The sequence below is a fragment of the Crinia signifera genome, chromosome 12 (genome assembly GCF_055691185.1).
Source record: "Crinia signifera chromosome 12, ASM5569118v1, whole genome shotgun sequence".
Lineage (NCBI taxonomy): Eukaryota > Metazoa > Chordata > Amphibia > Anura > Myobatrachidae > Crinia > Crinia signifera.
Genome location: NC_139228.1, coordinates 89,127,447 through 89,145,282, shown reverse-complemented (window position 1 = coordinate 89,145,282; position 17,836 = coordinate 89,127,447). Strand labels below are relative to the sequence as shown.

General features: G+C 46.9%; 2 protein-coding genes across 3 annotated transcripts in view; one reads left to right on the top strand and one right to left on the bottom strand.

Annotated features, from left to right (window-relative positions):
• Window positions 1-6,187, top strand: part of PAK6 (p21 (RAC1) activated kinase 6) — an 83,907-nt gene extending 77,720 nt beyond the window's left edge. For both annotated transcript variants that reach the window (XM_083166479.1, XM_083166480.1), the window contains exons 8-9: window positions 1,875-2,009; window positions 3,471-6,187. In XM_083166479.1, coding sequence (XP_083022605.1) covers window positions 1,875-2,009; window positions 3,471-3,638 — 303 coding nt within the window. In that variant the 3' untranslated portion in view covers window positions 3,639-6,187. The remainder of the gene's footprint in view (window positions 1-1,874; window positions 2,010-3,470) is intronic.
• A 4,149-nt stretch (window positions 6,188-10,336) lies between these two features.
• Window positions 10,337-16,652, bottom strand: ANKRD63 (ankyrin repeat domain 63). The gene has a single exon (XM_083167855.1). The coding sequence runs from the start codon at window positions 16,573-16,575 to the stop codon at window positions 15,595-15,597; it is 981 nt and encodes a 326-aa protein (XP_083023981.1). The 5' UTR covers window positions 16,576-16,652; the 3' UTR covers window positions 10,337-15,594.
• Window positions 16,653-17,836: the final 1,184 nt, after the last annotated feature.

Below are 17,836 nucleotides of genomic sequence, written 5' to 3'. Positions count from 1 at the left end.
ATGTAGCCCAACAACTTTATCTTTACGCTGCAATTTAAATTTCAGTTTGAACACACCCCAGCCAAATGTAAATCTTCCAGCACGTTTCGACGGAGCGAACCGCTGCCATCCGCTGTCTCCCCATCTGCAGCATACACGGAGCAAAGCACAGCTGATGTATCAGGAGTTTTACGTTCATGCTGCCTGCTGTGTACAGGAATATACCGCTCCGAATCCTCCGGGACAATACATGTAGGCACACAGAGCGCACGTAGAGTATGCTGCTAGTCTTAGGGGGTCTGTCTCTCACTGACACCCTTATGCTTCCAGCCCCCATAGCAGCTGAATTAAGATGTGGAGATCGTTACGTTCCTGTCAGGGCTCTTACTAAACATAGGAACAAGTCAGGTATAATTAGATCAAATTAATTGCTGGGATCTTTTGTTTAATTACAAAAAGAAGGAGATAATTAAGGCCTCGTTACGAGCAGAAGCTGGAGTTTGGATAATAACATGGTTTAGAACCGTGACATAATTGTTACCGTCACAAACAGAAATATTTTTAAAGCTGTATAGAAATAGCAGAGGGGGGGGGGGGGGGGGGGGGGCGCTATTATAGCCGACACGATGACCTGATAATCTCACAAAATATTATCGGAATAGAACAACTATTAATGGAAATGTATCAAATTCGGTTCAAATATTAAGATCAATAAAAATTTAAAAGCCAAAGAGATACTGAGTACCCAACGGTGTTCCAATATTACTCCTAAACTAGTTAAAAGATAATTAAAATGGCTGCTTTCACTTTGAGCTGTGACAGTTTTTAGTCCTCAAACTCTTCACCCCATCCCCAGTCCCTATCTGCTCCTACCCCCCACTATGACCCACACCCCCTCCAATATCTGTCACAGGGAATGGGAATGGTCAACACCACTAGGCCGACATGACTGAAGGTTGACATGGGGTTTTTCACTTTTTTTGTCCCGATTTTTGTCACAGTAGACATGGACACTGAACTTTAGCACCGCGTCCACTCGCACGGCTTGCTGCACTCGTACACTTTTTTAATTCTCCCACCACACCCTAGTGGATGGTAGGGCATGAAATACTGCCTGTCGGCACATGTCGGCTCAAAAAACAGTGAAAAACCCCATGATTGTTGACCTTTCCCATGTCGATCTAATGACCTGTAGACCTAGCCCATGCATGTCGACCTAGTGGTGTCAACCTAATGCTTGTCGATCTAGTTATTGAAGATCTAGTAACCGTATCCCACAGCTCCCTCTCTCCATATCCACCATGTTTGAAACCAATCCGTGTCTGTGCAGAAATTGCTTTCACTTTCTCTCATGACATCTTTTAGCACACAAAGGAGTAATTTCGTCCATCGAGTGGCCTCTAGTAGTCACTGGTGGTACTTCACCTCGTAGAGTGTGTGTATGTATATAGACAGACAGACAGACAGATGAATTGTTATAACAATCAGGTTCCAGACCATGCACTCTGCAATGGTTAACTACGCCTGTGTGGTGGATGGCCACACCCACTCGAGTTAAGCCACACCCACCAAGCATTGGTGCCTATCACTGACACTGATCTAATATAACAACTAGGACATTGTCTATTTGGTAACCGCCCTAAAGGCTGCTCCGCTGCTGTAGCAGCAGGTATGAGTCAGAGCCCCGCCTACTGAATACGGGGTGCTTTGGGGAGTTGCTTTACCCTTCTTCATAGGCTATTGGCTATTTTCAAACTGTGACCTTGTTTTCTCGGCCAATGAGTTTAGCTGTGACTTGTGATGTATTCATGTATCAGAATTATTACCAAGCATTACTCCGCCATTTATCTTTGTCATAATGGTGGTATCTTCTTCTCCTCTTCGTGTTCCCTCAGGTGGATATCTGGTCTTTGGGGATCATGGTGATTGAGATGGTGGACGGTGAACCTCCATATTTCAGTGACTCTCCTGTAGAGGCCATGAAGAGGTTACGTGACAGCCCACCTCCCAAAATGAGGAACGCTCACAAAGTAAGTGACACACACTAATGAGCATCCATGGCTGCTATCGGCCCCTGTGTAGGACTCATAAGCTCTGTGTTTGTCCCGGGTGAGTTTCACTCATTTTCTGAACAAAGGGATTTACAAAAGGCAAACCAGGGAGTGAAAACACGGGTGATAAATCAATTATGATCCATTGCACCTTTGGCCAAACCCGCAAGTACTTTTGACTAAATATATCCAACTCCGGAATTTACCTGGAATCACTGGTGTAAAATCACTACAGATGGGAAAAACTCACATTTCAATCTGTAAGGCAGATGTATTAAGCTTGGTGAGGAGATAAAATGGAGATACAGACATTCCTCACTTAACGACCTACCTGTTTAGCGACCACCCGGACTTATGACCCAGGCCTTCGTTTAGCGTCCGTGCTGTGACTCCTCGGTCTTACGTCCTCGCCTGCTCTGATTTATGACCTGCCCGCCTACCCTCTCGCAGTTATGACCTGCCCGCCTACCCTCTCGCAGTTATGACCTGCCCGCCTACCCTCTCGCAGTTATGACCTGCCCGCCTACCCTCTCGCAGTTACCACCTGCCCGCCTACCCTCTCACAGTTACAACCTGCCCGCCTACCCTCTCGCAGTTACGACCTGCCCGCCTACCCTCTCGCAGTTACCACCTGCCCGCCTACCCTCTCGCAGTTACCACCTGCCCACCTACCCTCTCGCAGTTACCACCTGCCCGCCTACCCTCTCGCAGTTACCACCTGCCCTGCCTGTTTAGCGACCCACGTCTCAGAAATCTTAAGGGGTTTTATATAGGTTCGTTTAACAACCAATTCGCTTAACGACCGGGTCGTAGGAACGGTGAGGAATGTCTGTACTGTAAAATGAAAGGCGATAACGCAGCAGCCAATCAACACCCAAATGTCATTTTTCAAACACAGCTGATTGGATGGTGTGTTATCTCCTTTCATTTTGTCTCCACTTTGGGTCTGATTCTTGTTCCCTCGCAAATTCTCTCTCTAATGAACAAAACCATGTGCACTGCAGGTGGGGCAGATGTAACATGTGCAGAGAGAATTAGATTTGGGTGGGGTTTTACTTCAAAGTGAAATCTATGTTGCAGTGTAAATAATAAAGCAGCTAGTGTTTACCCTGCACAGAAACAAAATAGCTCACCCAAATCTAATTCTCTCTGCACACGTTACATCTTCCCCCCCTGCAGTGCACATGGTTTTGTCCAATTGAGAAGGAATTTGCCTTTGCGAGTGAACCAGAATAAGGGCCATAATGTAAACTGATGCATTAGCGTGTTACATTTGTGGTATTGGGTTTGTTTCTAATAACATCGCCAGTAATAGATATCCGTTTTATCATTTTATCGGTAAAAGGTCCCCACAAGTGTTAATTTGCCTAAATAACTCTTTGATTGCAAGCAGTGATCCCGCTGCTGCGTTGTTGCTGATTGCTCTCACTTCTTTCCCAGGCCTCCCCGATCCTGCGAGATTTCTTGGAGCGAATGTTGATACGGGAAGCATCCGAACGAGCCACAGCCCAGGAACTCCTCGACCACTTTTTCTTACTCCAGTCTGGCCTCCCAGAATGCTTGGTGCCTCTGATCCAGCAATATCACAAGCGGAACTCTACCTGCTGACCTCGGGATGTGCGTGTATACCAGATACTTGTTCATAAAGCCGCTCCATCTCTCTACGTAGCGCAAAAGGCGGCGCCTGAGTATGGGTTAGTTGGCGGATGTGCAGGTGCAATGGGCGCCACATCCAGAGTCTGGCTACAGTGCTGCCGATATCATTACAAAATACTGTATTGGTTGCGGTAGAAGAAATAATCTATGTGGCCTCCACAGAGCGGCATCTTACGGGGCCTCCACAGAGCGGCATCTTACAGGGCCTCCACAGAGCGGCATCTTACGTGGCCTCCACAGAGCGGCATCTTGCGGGGCCTCCACAGAGCGGCATCTTGCGGGGCCTCCGCAGAGCGGCATCTTACGTGGCCTCCACAGAGCGGCATCTTACGTGGCCTCCACAGAGCGGCATCTTACGGGGCCTCCACAGAGCGGCATCTTGCGGGGCCTCCACAGAGCGGCATCTTACGTGGCCTCTCCACCTATCAACAGGGTTAAATGTGATTGTTTACAACAGTTTTAAACCATTTCGGTGCATGGAAGTCTGGCAAACTCAATGGTTGCTGTACCGGCATCAGAATGGTAAATTATCTATTTTTTACACTGGAATATAAAGATATACTTTGGACCACTACAAAGGCACCTTATTTTATTTTCCCCAAGTACAGCATCTGGCTGGTATTGTTCCCCTGCACTTCATCAGATAGCCAGCAGGGGGCTGGTTACACCAAATATATAATATACTGTAGTAGATGGTTTCTATAGTGTGCTGATGGTTATGTTTGGAATTCAAATGGTTAAAAGGGCAGTACAATGTAAGATCGAACCTAACAGCCTCCAAATGGGACATTTCTAGAAGTAACTAATGTTGTCGGTTGCAAACGATGTGGCACAAAGGATGCAACAATCTGGCTAGAGAGTTACTCGGACGTTACTTTGGCGAGCTGCAGTATGAAGTGTCACATACTGGCCGGCTGCCAATGACCGTTCTCTAACTTGTGGCATTTGTGTCGAGAATTCTAGGATAAAACATTTGTGTAATATGAATTTGTTGCACTTCTGTGTGTCAGAATGTCTGCTCGCATAGCGTAGCTGGTTCATGTGTGTGATTTTAGTAAATGTTTTATAACGTGTGAAGTTTCAGAGCAGTGTTTCCCAACCCCGGCCCTCAAGGCTCACACCGTCCAAGTGCTGGTGATATCCATGGTTAAATTCAAATAACCGGGGTACGAGCTAATCCCTGGGTGAAATGTAATAGGATGAGAGATTCAGAAAGTGAGAGATTTGGTGTGAAATCTCCAGTTTTTTTAAAGCGGCAATCATTTACACTGCAAAATCAATCTGTGTAAATGATTGCCGCTTTAAAAAACTGGAGATTTCTTACCAAATATCTCGCTTTCGGAATTTCTCATCCTATTACTTTTCACCCCATCTATGTTCAAGTATGGCTATTCTTAAAACCTGGACTGTTAAGATGCGTACACACTGGCCGAAATATCGGCCGTTCGATTGATGTTCACAGATACACTGCTTCGGCTGTGCACCACAGCTAATGACCATATGTATGTATGTGTATGTGAGTATATATATGTGTGTGTGTGTGTGTATATATATATATATATATATATACCCATACAGCAGCCCCCAGGAGTGGGCGGGCGCATACACCCGCCCATTTATGATGTCAGTCCCGATGGATCGGGCAGCAGGTATGGAGAACAAGATTCCCAATCCGTTGCTGTTCCCGTCCAGTTGCACTGTCACCGCTGGCGTTGTGCAGCAGGTTTACAGGCTGTTGGCGGATTGACAGCACAATGCAGCGATATATCAGCCATGTGCTACACAGCCGATATCTGTGAACGACGTTATTCAGAGACATATCGCTGGTACACACTGGCGGATGGACCGGCCGAATGTCACCCGTTCAATGGAAGGGCCGATGTATGGGCCAGTGTGCACCTTGTATAATACCCCTTTCACACAGAAAATGAAATACCCGGGTGAAGCAGTTCCACCCGGGAATTTCATTAAATACACGGGTCCTTTTTCTGTGTGAAAGGGCACACCCGTGTCGTAAATCCCGTGTCTCCGACCCGGGAAATGACCAGGGTCGAGGACACGGGATTTATGACCCGTGTTGACCCTTTCACACAGAAAAAATACCCGTGTTATTCAGCAAATTACCAGGTAGAAATTTTCAACCCGGTAATTTTGTTCTTCTGTGTGAAGGGGGGTCAGGCTGCTCCCGGCAAATTGACACGGCATTTGAAATGCCGTGTATTTGCCGGGATTTTCAGACTTTTCTGGCTGAAAGGGGTATTAGTGTGCCATGAGAGCCAGGGCTGGGAACGCCTGATTTACAGTAGTAGAACATGCCACGTACTATGTAACTATAATGCAGATTCTATGTTTACTTGATTGGAGCAATGTTTAAAAACAGAAGTGGGCAGAAAGAATTCATATTAATATTACAAATGTTTGTGACATATATCAATGTCTTATACGTATTGGAAAATAGTAAATGACCAGGCCAATAGAATACCAGTTATACCCTAAATTCTTATACAAATCATTTAAAAAAAAACTAACCTGTTTACTCAACATGAACACTATGTCGGCACACTACGTCTATGTCGGCACACTACTATAATCTTACTCTATGCCCACTCGGAGGGTGAAGTAAGAAGTCAGGTTTAAAAAAAAATATATGAAAAAGCTTGTGTCAACATTTTCCTGTGTCAATCATTGACATGTCGACCTTTTGCACTTCTATCTTTTTCTCCATGTGTTGACCTATTTCCTATCAACCAACAGTGGTCGACCGAATCCCAAACAGAGGTTCCCAAATGCGGTCCTCAAGACACCCTAACGGTCAAGGTTTTAAGTATTTCCGTGGCTCAGCGCAGATGGTTAAAGTATATCCGTGGCTCAGCGCAGATGGTTAAATCACATTTACTAAGTTACTAATTAAGGGACAGATTTATTTAGCCTAAGTGATAAATTGGCTGGCACTTTTATCACGAGTCATTCAGCTCCTAACTGTCAAGTTACAGGCTGGGTTTGAAAAATATCAGGTTGATTGGCTGGTGCGTTATCACCTCACCAGGCTTAATAAATCAGCCCCTATGTTATCTGTGTTCAAACATGGGTATACTTAAAGCCTGAACTTTTAGGGTGCCCTGAGAGCTGCATTTGGGAACCTCTGGGATTGGGTATTACGTAGACCTCTGCCCCAACTAATTTTGTTTAAAATGACCATAAGGAGCAGATTCAATTCAACACATTTGGGAAATTCAATTGTGCTGCTTTCTGACTGCAAAACTGGCTTTGACCAGGTATTTTAAAACGTTTCTAAAAACGGGTCTGCCAGCTAAAACCCCTTTCACACCGCATATATATAAACAGTATTTCAGTGCAGTTTTTGTTTCTTCACAACACTGAACCCGTTTTAACCCATAGAAAACAGTGGATGAAAAAAAAAACGGGTCTGAAACGGATTGGACCCTGCTTTATTACCGTTTAGAAATACCAGTTCAATAGAACCGGTAAATTCACTCTGCACCTTTCAGACTGCACAAATTACCGTTTTAAAACTGTAAAAAAAAACAGCAAAATAACAGGTAAAAAGTGCGGTCTGAAAGGGGTATTAGTTATCCCCATGCTTGCCATTAGATGGCGCCCAACAGAGTTAACCCACGGAAGTTGATGAATCGGTTTCCTGTGGATTGATTCGGTGCTTCCGTGACCCTACCAATAAATAATGGATTGCACACTTTTTGGATCACTTGAGAATTGAGACCATTATAGTGAAGAGTTTTAAAATATACAGTAGATTGTAGCGTCACTTTGTGCCAACTTATCCCCTTCCTCTAAAAAGAGGATTTAAATCATCAAAGGGTTAAATCCGCCATGTCTGTCCAGTACTATACTCCCTGGACCATGTTGGTGAATGTAAAGTAGGTGTATATTGTACTGCTGCTGTCCAGTGTAACCCATTTATGTACAACCACCAAGCACTTTGAACAGAAATGTTTTAATAAAACACTTTGAAAGCCTGTGCTAGCTTATGGCTGATTACAATTGCTCCGCCTCCAGTTCTTCACCGCACTCTGCCAGAAATCTGCTCGGAGTGAGATATTCACCAGAAAGAATTTGTCTTTAGAGATTATTTGTCTTTTATAAACAAGTTGTAACCTTCATTCACAGACAGGAAGTCAGAGGACGATTAGGTTATTTATCTGTAGTTCACTGATGTTTGAAAAGCTTCAGCTGGGACCAAAAGGGCCGTATTCAATGCGGCCGGCGAGGGGGTTAGACGGTGAGGATTACCGAAAACAAGCGACCTTCGCCGTTAAACTCCCGCGTCGGCCGCTCACCATAATTAATGTTTTGGGGAATCCTCTCTGTCAGAGGATGGCGAGGATTCCCCCAAACGGCAAGGTTTGTGGCTAATGCAGGGAGCCCGCTGCATTTAGCCGCGAGCCTCGCTGTTTTGGAGGCCGCACACGCTGTCTCCACATCTCTGTAAAAACCCAGCGAGGTGGAAACGGCGTGTGCAGGGGGTCAGTTGAATACTGATCTTAGTCATACATTGGGTTGACGTATGAAATCTGTCAACATGGCTTACATCAACACAATAAATAGGTGGACCTAGCTAAGGTCAACAAGGTTGGAAAGTGGACACAAGCATTAGTTGGACAATACCTAGGTCAACAGTCAAAAGGGTGACATGAGTTTTTTTTTTTGAGCCGACATGTGCCGACAGGCAGTATTTCATGCCCTACCATCCAATAAGGTGTGGAAGAATAGCATAGTGCCCAAAGCATGGCAAGTGTAGCGGTATACACGGTGTCCATGTCGACATTCGGGACAAAAACTGTGAAAAACTCATGTTGACCGTTTCAGTATGGACATTCCCATTGTCGACTTAATGCTTGTGTCAAACCTCCAACCCTGTGGGCGTTCCTAATGGGGTTTATGTATTATTTTTGTGACACCGCTACCAAGTACATTGTTGGTTACGAATTTAAAATAACTAGTAAAAAATTCATCAAATAGGAATATAGTACATCTTTTCTATTTTGGTTGTAGGTCACATTTAATACATGAAAGTCATTTACTAGATTAATATGGTGACACGAAAATGGGCCACAACACACCAGGGGGTCCACACACAGCAGGTGAAAATTAACATGTCATCTACTTTTGTATATATTAAGTGTCCGGTCCATTCATTATAAAGGGAGTGAAGTAAATATTACAGGTTAGCTTTCAGTCCCGATTTACCTCGCTGTCCCATTACACTACTATGGTGACCTAAATTCATCCAGGTCTGAGAATATAATTTGGAGGTTGACAGCAGCATTCATAAGAAATAGTCCCGGCTGCAAAGGTTTGGATCCCTCCGTCGCCGCTCAGTAGTACACACACCAAACATGATGTTACAAAGACCCGCCCTCTGACGGCAATTTGCAGTGATTTGTAAATCAATGGGGAGGAGCCGGAGACTAGATTCCATTAGAATTGTGTCCAGGCATGTCCAAACTATGGCCCTCCAGCTGTTGTGAATCTACAAGTCCCATCATGCTTTGCCACAGTTTTGCTATAAGGGAATGCTAAAACTACTGCAAGGCATGCTGGGATGTGTAGTTTCCCAACAGCTGGAGGGCCACAGTTTGGACATGCCTGCTTTAGTCCCTTCTCGCTAGACCCACAAATCGTGGCATTCTATCATTAGGGGGCCTAGTAATATCAGATTTTTGAGGGGACCCCCTCCTCCCCAAAAAAACCTGCGTCTGCTCCTGACTGCTCGGTTCCTTCCACCAGGAGGAGGACGTGTGTAAACCCAAGTTCACATATGCACAGAAGAACTGCAGACTCGGCAATGCCAAGTTTCAGCACTACACGTGAAAGGATTCGATTGGTCTCCACGCCAGTGCAATGCTGAATTGCTCACAGCGAGTTACTATAGTTAATTATTGGGGAGATACGGCCCCCGATGTTATAAGAAATATTGGTACTTATGTAGTATCTGGGCTGCCGATTTCTAAATCGGGTACATCGCATCGCATCGCATGCGACCATCGGATGCGATGCGATGCGATGCGATGACCCGATTTTTCCATAGGAATCAATGTTAAAATGGACTGAGTCCATTTTAACATGGAATTCAATGGGAAAAAGGGGTCCTTTTCATACCCCTACTATCCAAGTGGGCATGGAGTTGGATATAAACCTGTGGCGAGCGTAGCGAGCCACCGAGCCCGAAGCGTGGCGAGCGTAGCGAGCCCCGCGAGGGGACACAGAATACCGTCCCCTCGCGGGGCTCGCTTCGCTCGCCACGCTTCGGGCTCGGTGGCTCGCTGCGCTCGCCACAGGTTTATATCCAACTCCATGCCCACTTGGATAGTAGGGGTATGAAAAGGACCCCTTTTTCCCATTGAATTCCATGTTAAAATGGACTCAGTCCATTTTAACATTGATTCCTATGGAAAAATCGGGTCATCGCATCCGATGGTCGCATGCGATGCGATGCGATATCGCATCGCATCGCATCTGATTGTATGCCTTAACTTAAGGCATACAATCAAAAAATCGGCAGCCCAGATACTACATAAGTACCGAAATATTTATTCATCTAAATAACTTTACAATTTCTTACAACAATGTATTAACAGCAGATGGGGCACAAACAAGACCAAGACACAAGGCAAAGTAAAGCAGTCTGTATTATACATGTATTTACAAGTGCAAAAAGTTATTTACAAGAACAGAAACAAAATACCAATTACTATTTACTGGCCAAAGAAATGTTTTCCACCAATGGGATATAGCTTCACGTATAGATCAGACAAATCAGAAAGTTTTCCATTTGTGTCCAGGTAGCATAGACTTAGGTTTTAATGGCGGAGCTACAAGATAAAAAAAAACCCTACAAAAAACATCTACAGTATGGGGGAAATTTAAGAAGATGGGAGTTCTAATGAAGATGAGGTGTTTCCCATGGCAACCAACTACTGAGATTCTACATCCTTTTTAATTACCACCTATCTAGAAGATCATATATTGACTTTGGTTGGTTGCCAAGGGCAACACTCCATCTTCAATAGAACTCCTATCTTAGTTATTTTACCCTATATTTCTGTCGATTGCAAAGACACATAATATACCTGAACAGTAACAAGGCACAAATGCTCTAATAAAGAATCACAACTGATGATATGCGTTAATGTCTTTTATAAACATTATTTTACTTGTTGAAAAATGTACGGGATATGGGATAATGGGGATGAGACTGAACCGTCCATTTACCCTTTATTTACATACACTGTTTTATATTATAGTTTTGTGTAGGTTTCGATTTAATGGAATTGACTGTGTTCCACAATACAGATGAATGTACACATTTACTATACTCTAATGCAAGCCGTAGATCCCTGATTGACAATCCCCCAGGAAATTGGGAGAATTCTTAATATTGAAAATCCCCGATGTGCTGATCCCAAAATTTTATTAGTCGGGAATTGCACTTCGGGAAATAACAAAAAAAAAATTTTTCTTGGGGGGGGTACTTGTTTCCTAGGACGGCACCCATTGTATGCCATCGCATACCACTAATTAAGGTATGCGAGGAGACCCGATTTCAGGGTCTAAACACCCGCACTGTACAGTAATCGCATTGACCCGATTTTTAATTGTACAACCACCCTGATGGGTGATTACTATGTTAAATGCCCCCCCATTGTTAATGCCATCCCCACTATCAACGCCAACCCGAAGCATGGCGAGCGGCGGCGGTACGAGTCATTTCATACCTCTACTATCCACGTCGGCGTGGAGTTGATTTTAGGTAGTGTGGCGAGCGCAGCGAGCCCGAAGCGTGGCGAGCGGACGCGGATACATGTGAAGTAATCTGCGTCCCCTCGTGGGGCACGATACGCTCGCCATGTTTCGGGCTCGGTGCGCTCGCCACACTATCTAAAATCAACTCCACGCCGACGTGGATAGTGGGGGTATGAAAAAGGTCAGAGGACGCGTACCGCCGCGCTCGCCACGCTTTGGGTTGGCGTTGATAGTGGGGGTGCGGTTAACAATGGGGGGGGGGGCATTTAACATAGTAATCACCCATCAGGGTGGGTGTACAATTAAAAAATCGGGTCGGATTGCATGCGATCCGATGGCATAAGATAAAAATCGTGGTCGCCATGCTAGGAAACAAGTACCTTTTTTTTTTAAAGCGGCAACCATTTACACTGCAGAATCAAAAACTGCAGATTTCTTACCAAATCTCTCACCCTATTAAATTTCCCCTTGATGTATTTCCCTGAATAGATAACCACAGGGAAACACGGCAATTGTCCATATTGCAATATCATAGAATTGGCAGATCTATTGAGGTTTGGTACAATCTGGTTTTTCAAATGACCACCCAGAACTATGGCAGCGGACCACTGGTTACAGACTGGACGGTCACACAGCAGTTAACATGTCAGGACATTCACACGTGTTTGCACCAATGCGATTCCTCATCATACCACTCAAGTATCTAACCATAATAACCAAGAATTAAATAAATGAACAAGTTACTGACATATAGCATAAAACAGAGGTTGAAACACCAACAGGAATAATGATGGACATTTAAGTGAATATAAACGTCAGTCACATTTCAAGTGTATTTTAACCCTTTGAGTGCCGACATCTGTGAAAGACGTGCCAAATATCCGCCAGCGCCGCTCACATTTGTTATATAAATTCAAATAAAAAAATGTTGAGTAAAGAAAGATTAGATTTCCTATATAAGGTAAATATTACAGGTCATGGTGATGAATAAAAAGGTTTGCTTGGCGATTTGCGCACCTATTTTGTCAAATTCACCTGGCACTCAAAGGGTTTAACAGAGTTAAACGTTTCCCTGAAACCCTGGCTTGTTTATTGCCTACTGAACACCGGACAAAATGTGCTTTTCCTGCTCTGCAGATATCTGCGCTTCATTCACTTATTAGCGTTTTCCACCCTTTATACAAGACCAAACAATCCAATAACCTCGTGATCAAAGATGAGATGTAAACGATTTTATCATTGAAAAAATGATTACAAGAATGATTCGGAAAAATATCTTGAACATATACAAAGCACAGATGTTAGGTACACTTCACCCAGCGTGAGGTCATCTACATGGTTTCGACAAATGGAAAAGTTTACCTTTATGTACAGATCAATTAGAAAGTAATCATTCGCTTTGCTCGTTTCTGATCTCCAGAGGAAAAGATGGGATCAGTAACGGCCAGTACACTCTGCTTGTAGTCTAGCACTAATCCACATCTATGTGGGTGGTATGTTATTGTGCTATAGAAACGGGTATAGCTGTCAACAAGACTAAGGTCAGCATAAGTTTGTCACTTTGTTTTGTCCCGAATGTCAACATAGTCGACATGGACTCCGTCAAACTGTAACGCTTCCTCTCGCTGTGCTCGCCATGCTTCGGGCACTGTGCCTCACCTCACACTATTCTATTGTCCCTCTACACCCTAGTGGATAGTAGGGCATGAAATACCGCCTGTCCGCATGAAAAAAAAACTCATGTTGAACTTTTGACTGTCGAGCTTCCACCCCTTTTTTTTTTTTTTATTTGAGTCGACATGTGCCGACAGGCGGTATTTTATGCCCCACCATCCAATAGGAGAATAGCATAGTGCCCAAAGCATGGAAAGTGCAGCGGTACACTTTGACGGTGTCCATGTCGACTATGTCGTCATTCGGGACAAAAACCGTTGAAAACTCAAGTTGAACTTTTAACTATGGACCTAGTTCAGTGGTTCTCAACATCGGTCCTCAGAAACCCCCAACAGATCACGTTTTCCAGATCTCCTCACAGAATCACAAGTGAAGTAATTAGCTCCTCCTGTGGGTCTTTTAAAATGTGTCAGTGAATAATGAGTACACCTGCCAGGGGACCTGGGAAACGTGCACTGTTGTGGGGGTCCTGAGGACCGAGGTTGAGATCCACTGAGTTAGATGATATGGTATAAGGCATCGCTGCTGTGTATAGATTGTACAAGCAGAGCGACCTTTTCCAGGTCCACACACATACAGATTTATCTGTCCAATCTGTCTGGTGGGGACAAAAGTCTGGGAATGTTTATGAGCTAATGACAATCAGCATTTGCTCCCAAACGCTGGAAAACAGACACAAAATATTACTCGGATACATTTGTTATCAGATTGATTTCACCAATTTGTCTGACTGATCGCTGTCTGTTTTCCAGCGTTTGGAAGCAGATTATTGATGGTCATATGCTCCCATACATTCCAAGATTGGTGTTCCCACCAGATAGATTGGACAGATAATCTGTAGGTGTGTGCCCATCTTAACCCAGATGAGACCCATATTTAATTTTATGTTTCAGAAGAGGTCATTCTAACATCCATAAAACCTGCCAATCAAAGTGCACACGCATGTAGTGTCCTACCTGCCAGTCTTCTGCCGCAGTTCTACCAATTAGCACTGCTGCAATCATACTGCACACCTACAGTACGGGGGGCATTGCTGGGTCACTGGAATCTTCCCTCACCCTGCAGTTAGCATCTGTGTCATGAAATTACCTCTTATTCCCAGTATTATACATAACCTCTATCTTCTGCAATGATTTCCCATACACAGTATATCCCTGATCACTGCCAATATCAGACTCACTGCAGGTTCCAGTCTCCTTCTACAAGTGACATTTAAGCATTTGGGACTCCTTAACCATTTTTTACTCTGAGTTGACTAACTTCTCTACCCCATGCGTTTCCTTTTAGTAAATAGCGTGTAGGCTACAAAGTAGTGTTACTGTTTTATTTCAGTACAGTGGGAAGGAAATTATGTAATTTATCAAAGTATTAATAATTACTCTTGTTTAAGGGGTATTATGGGTACCAACCCTACATATGTGATTTGGATTTGTATCTAGGGGAAGGCATATTACTACACTGCTAATTGCTTGGGAAGAAGCTGTCATTAGCAGCCTACTATACAATGCTTGCTGTGAGATGCTGACTCCGTCACTTACACTGATGAGCCCTCTCTTATATCTATAACCACTGGCAGGAAGATTAGCTGGTATGCCAACGCATCTCGTCATAGGGGCAGCTGTGTGCATGTGCCAGACCCGAGAGGTATTACCAGCACTCTTCACACTGCCACTCTGGGCACTTCAGGGGTGACATACTCAGAAGTGCGGCTGTCCTGCCAGCTGCTGATGTGACAGAGTATATGGACGGTGAGTGCAGCTGCTGCACCCGCATGGTAGACAGCTCCTGCCAGCTGCTGATATGTGACAGAGTATATGGATGGTCAGGGGTGAGTGCAGCTGCTACACGCGGCATGGTAGATGGCTCCTGCTAGTTAGTGCAGCACTTTCGTCCAATGTTCATCAGTCACCATCCATCGGATGCCACTTTGCTGACATCACTGGGTGCCCATGTCACAGGATCAGGACCTGCCACTATAGATGAGACTATGAATGTCAGGGGGAGAGTTCTCTCAGTGGCAGCACCAGTCTCTGCCCATCAGATGCCCCCTGCTGCCATGTCTCATGGTCTGCCAGCTGCTGGTATGAATGATAGGGGGAGAGTCCTTCCAGTGGCAGCACATGGCTGAGTGCCCATCAGATGCCCCCTGCTGCCATGTCCCAGGGTCTGCCAGCTGCTGGTATGAATGATCAGGGGTACAGTCCTTCCAGTGGCAGCACATGGCTGAGTGCCCATCAGATGCCCCCTACTGCCATGTCCCAGGGTCTGCCAGCTGGTGGCATGAATGATCAGGGGGAGAGTTCTTCCAGTGGCAGCACATGGCTGAGTGCCCATCAGATGCCCCCTGCTGCCATGTCCCAGGGTCTGCCAGCTGCTGGTATGAATGATCAGGGGGAGAGTTCTCTCAGTGGCAGCACCAGTCTCTGCCCATCAGATGCCCCCTGCTGCCACGTCACAGGGTCAGGGCTTGCCTGGGCACTATGAGCCGGCTCCTGCTGCAGGTGCTGTCCCTCCTGCCCTTCCTCATGTCCCCGGGGTAGCTGGGCAGGATCCCCCCGGGCAGTCCCTGGCAGAAGTCGGGCGAGGTGACCCTGCGGAGCAGGCGGCTGCAGGGTGACGCGACCTCCGCCCCCGGGTCCTCCCCCCCAGTGCCCGGCCCGTCCCAGCTGTGCACCCGCTGGAGGCCGTGCTCCGGGACCCGCAGGGTGTCTCTCTGTTCTCCGCTGGCCGGGGAGCAGCTGGATGAGCGGTTGAGGACGCCCCGGAGCCGGCTCCTCTCTTCCTCCTCCTCCTGCCTCCGGTGGGAGAAGGGCCGGGCGAAGCGCTCCAGCATCTGCCGGGACAGGGGCTTGGGGCTGCGGGCCCCCCCGTCCTCTCCCCTCGCCGCCGCCTCCCCTCTGCGGGACCCGGCCAGCGCTCTCTCGCACTCCCAGTGTCCGGAGACCCGGGCGGCGTCCAGCGCTGACACCCCGGCCCGGTTGGTGGCGTCCAGCCGCAGCCCGAAGCGCTTGTAGGAGCGCAGCAGGAAGTGGAGCTCGGCGCTGCGGCCGCAGGAGGCGGCGTACATGAGCGGCCGGTTCCCGGCGCGGTCAGCGAGCTCCGGGTCCGCGCTGTGCTGCACCAGCAGCTTCACGGCGTCCAGGTGTCCGAGCTCGCAGGCCAGGCTCAGCGCCGTGCGCCCCGCCTCGTCCTGGCCGTTCACCTCCGCCCCCTTGTCCAGCAGCAGCCGCACGAAGCGGCTCCGGAGCTCCGGCTCCCGCAGGCAGACGGCGAACATGAGCGGGGTCCTGCCCTGCTCCCCCGCCGGGGAGTTCAGGATCCTCTGGTCCAGGGCGTCCAGCACGAAGCGGGCCAAGTGCACCTTCCCCCCGTGCATGGCGTCCAGGAAGGTGCGGGTGCCGGAGCTGCGCCGGAGGTCCCGGGGCCGGAGCATGGTGCGGGACGCTCGGGCTGCGGAGCGTGACTGCCGGGGCCTCTGGAGCCGGCGCTTCTTATACTCCAGGGTAGCCATGGTAACGAGTACCAGTGATGCTGCTGCTGCTGCTGCTGCTGCTGCTGGCTGGGGTGGGGCCGAAGAGAGGAGACTCCCCCTGTCTGAGCATGTGGGGGGGTCACACCTTCCATTGCCCACTGCAGCTGTCATTTATATGCTTGGTTGCTATCAGCAACTTCTCCCCCTGTCATCTGTACATGGGTGCTGGCAATGTGTGGCTCTCCAGCTGCTGTAGAACTACACATCCCAGCATGCCTTACTACTTTTTTACTTTTAATGAATGCAAAAAGTGTGGCAGAGCATGCTGGGATGTGTAGTTCCACAGCTGTAGGTATTGTGCAGGTACCAGCAATTTGGTCGATAAGAATTGGGTCGACACCGTTAGGTCGACATGGGGATACGTTGACATGGGTCAAGGTCGACATGGGATTTGGTCGACAGGTCATTAGGTCAACACAAGCATTAGGTCGACAGTCAAAAGGTTTTTTGAGCCGACATGTGCCAACAGGCGGTATTTCATGCCCTACCATCCACTACGGCGTGGTGGAAGAATAAAATAGTGTGCCAAGCGTAGCGAGGCACCGTGCCCGAAGCATTGCGAGCAATGCGAGGAGATGAGGTGCACTGTAAACTGTCCATGTCGGCTGTGTCGACATTCGGGGAAAAAAAAACAGTGAAAAACCTTGTGTCGACCTTTTGACTGCCGACCTAGACACTGTTGACCTAATGTTTGTGTCAACCTATTGACCTATCACCCTAAACCCATGGCGACCTAGACCCATGTTGAAATTTCCCCATGTCGACCCAATGCTTGTCAACCAACTTGCTGTAGACCAAAAGATCCCAACCCGTTGCCTACTACCCCAGTGCCAAAGTAAATGACTTACAGAGAATTGTGATTTACTAATAGTCCTGTATGACTGACAGCCCAGGGTGGGGGTGTGAGGGGACAGGGCGGAGAGCACAGCTGCACTGTATACAGATGCTGGCTGGGAATATGAATATACTGCTTCCAGTGAAAGATTTGGGAGAACAGGGGCTGCTAGTGTCTGAGTGGGAAGCGCGCTGTTGCCTTTGACAGCATCAGGAAAGTACATTCAAAGTAATTGCGGATTACACTCCTGTGACTCACGCGGTTCCCTGCGTCCCTGGAGATCTGATTAAGTTTTTCTGATCCTGTTCAGAAGGATATCTCTGAATA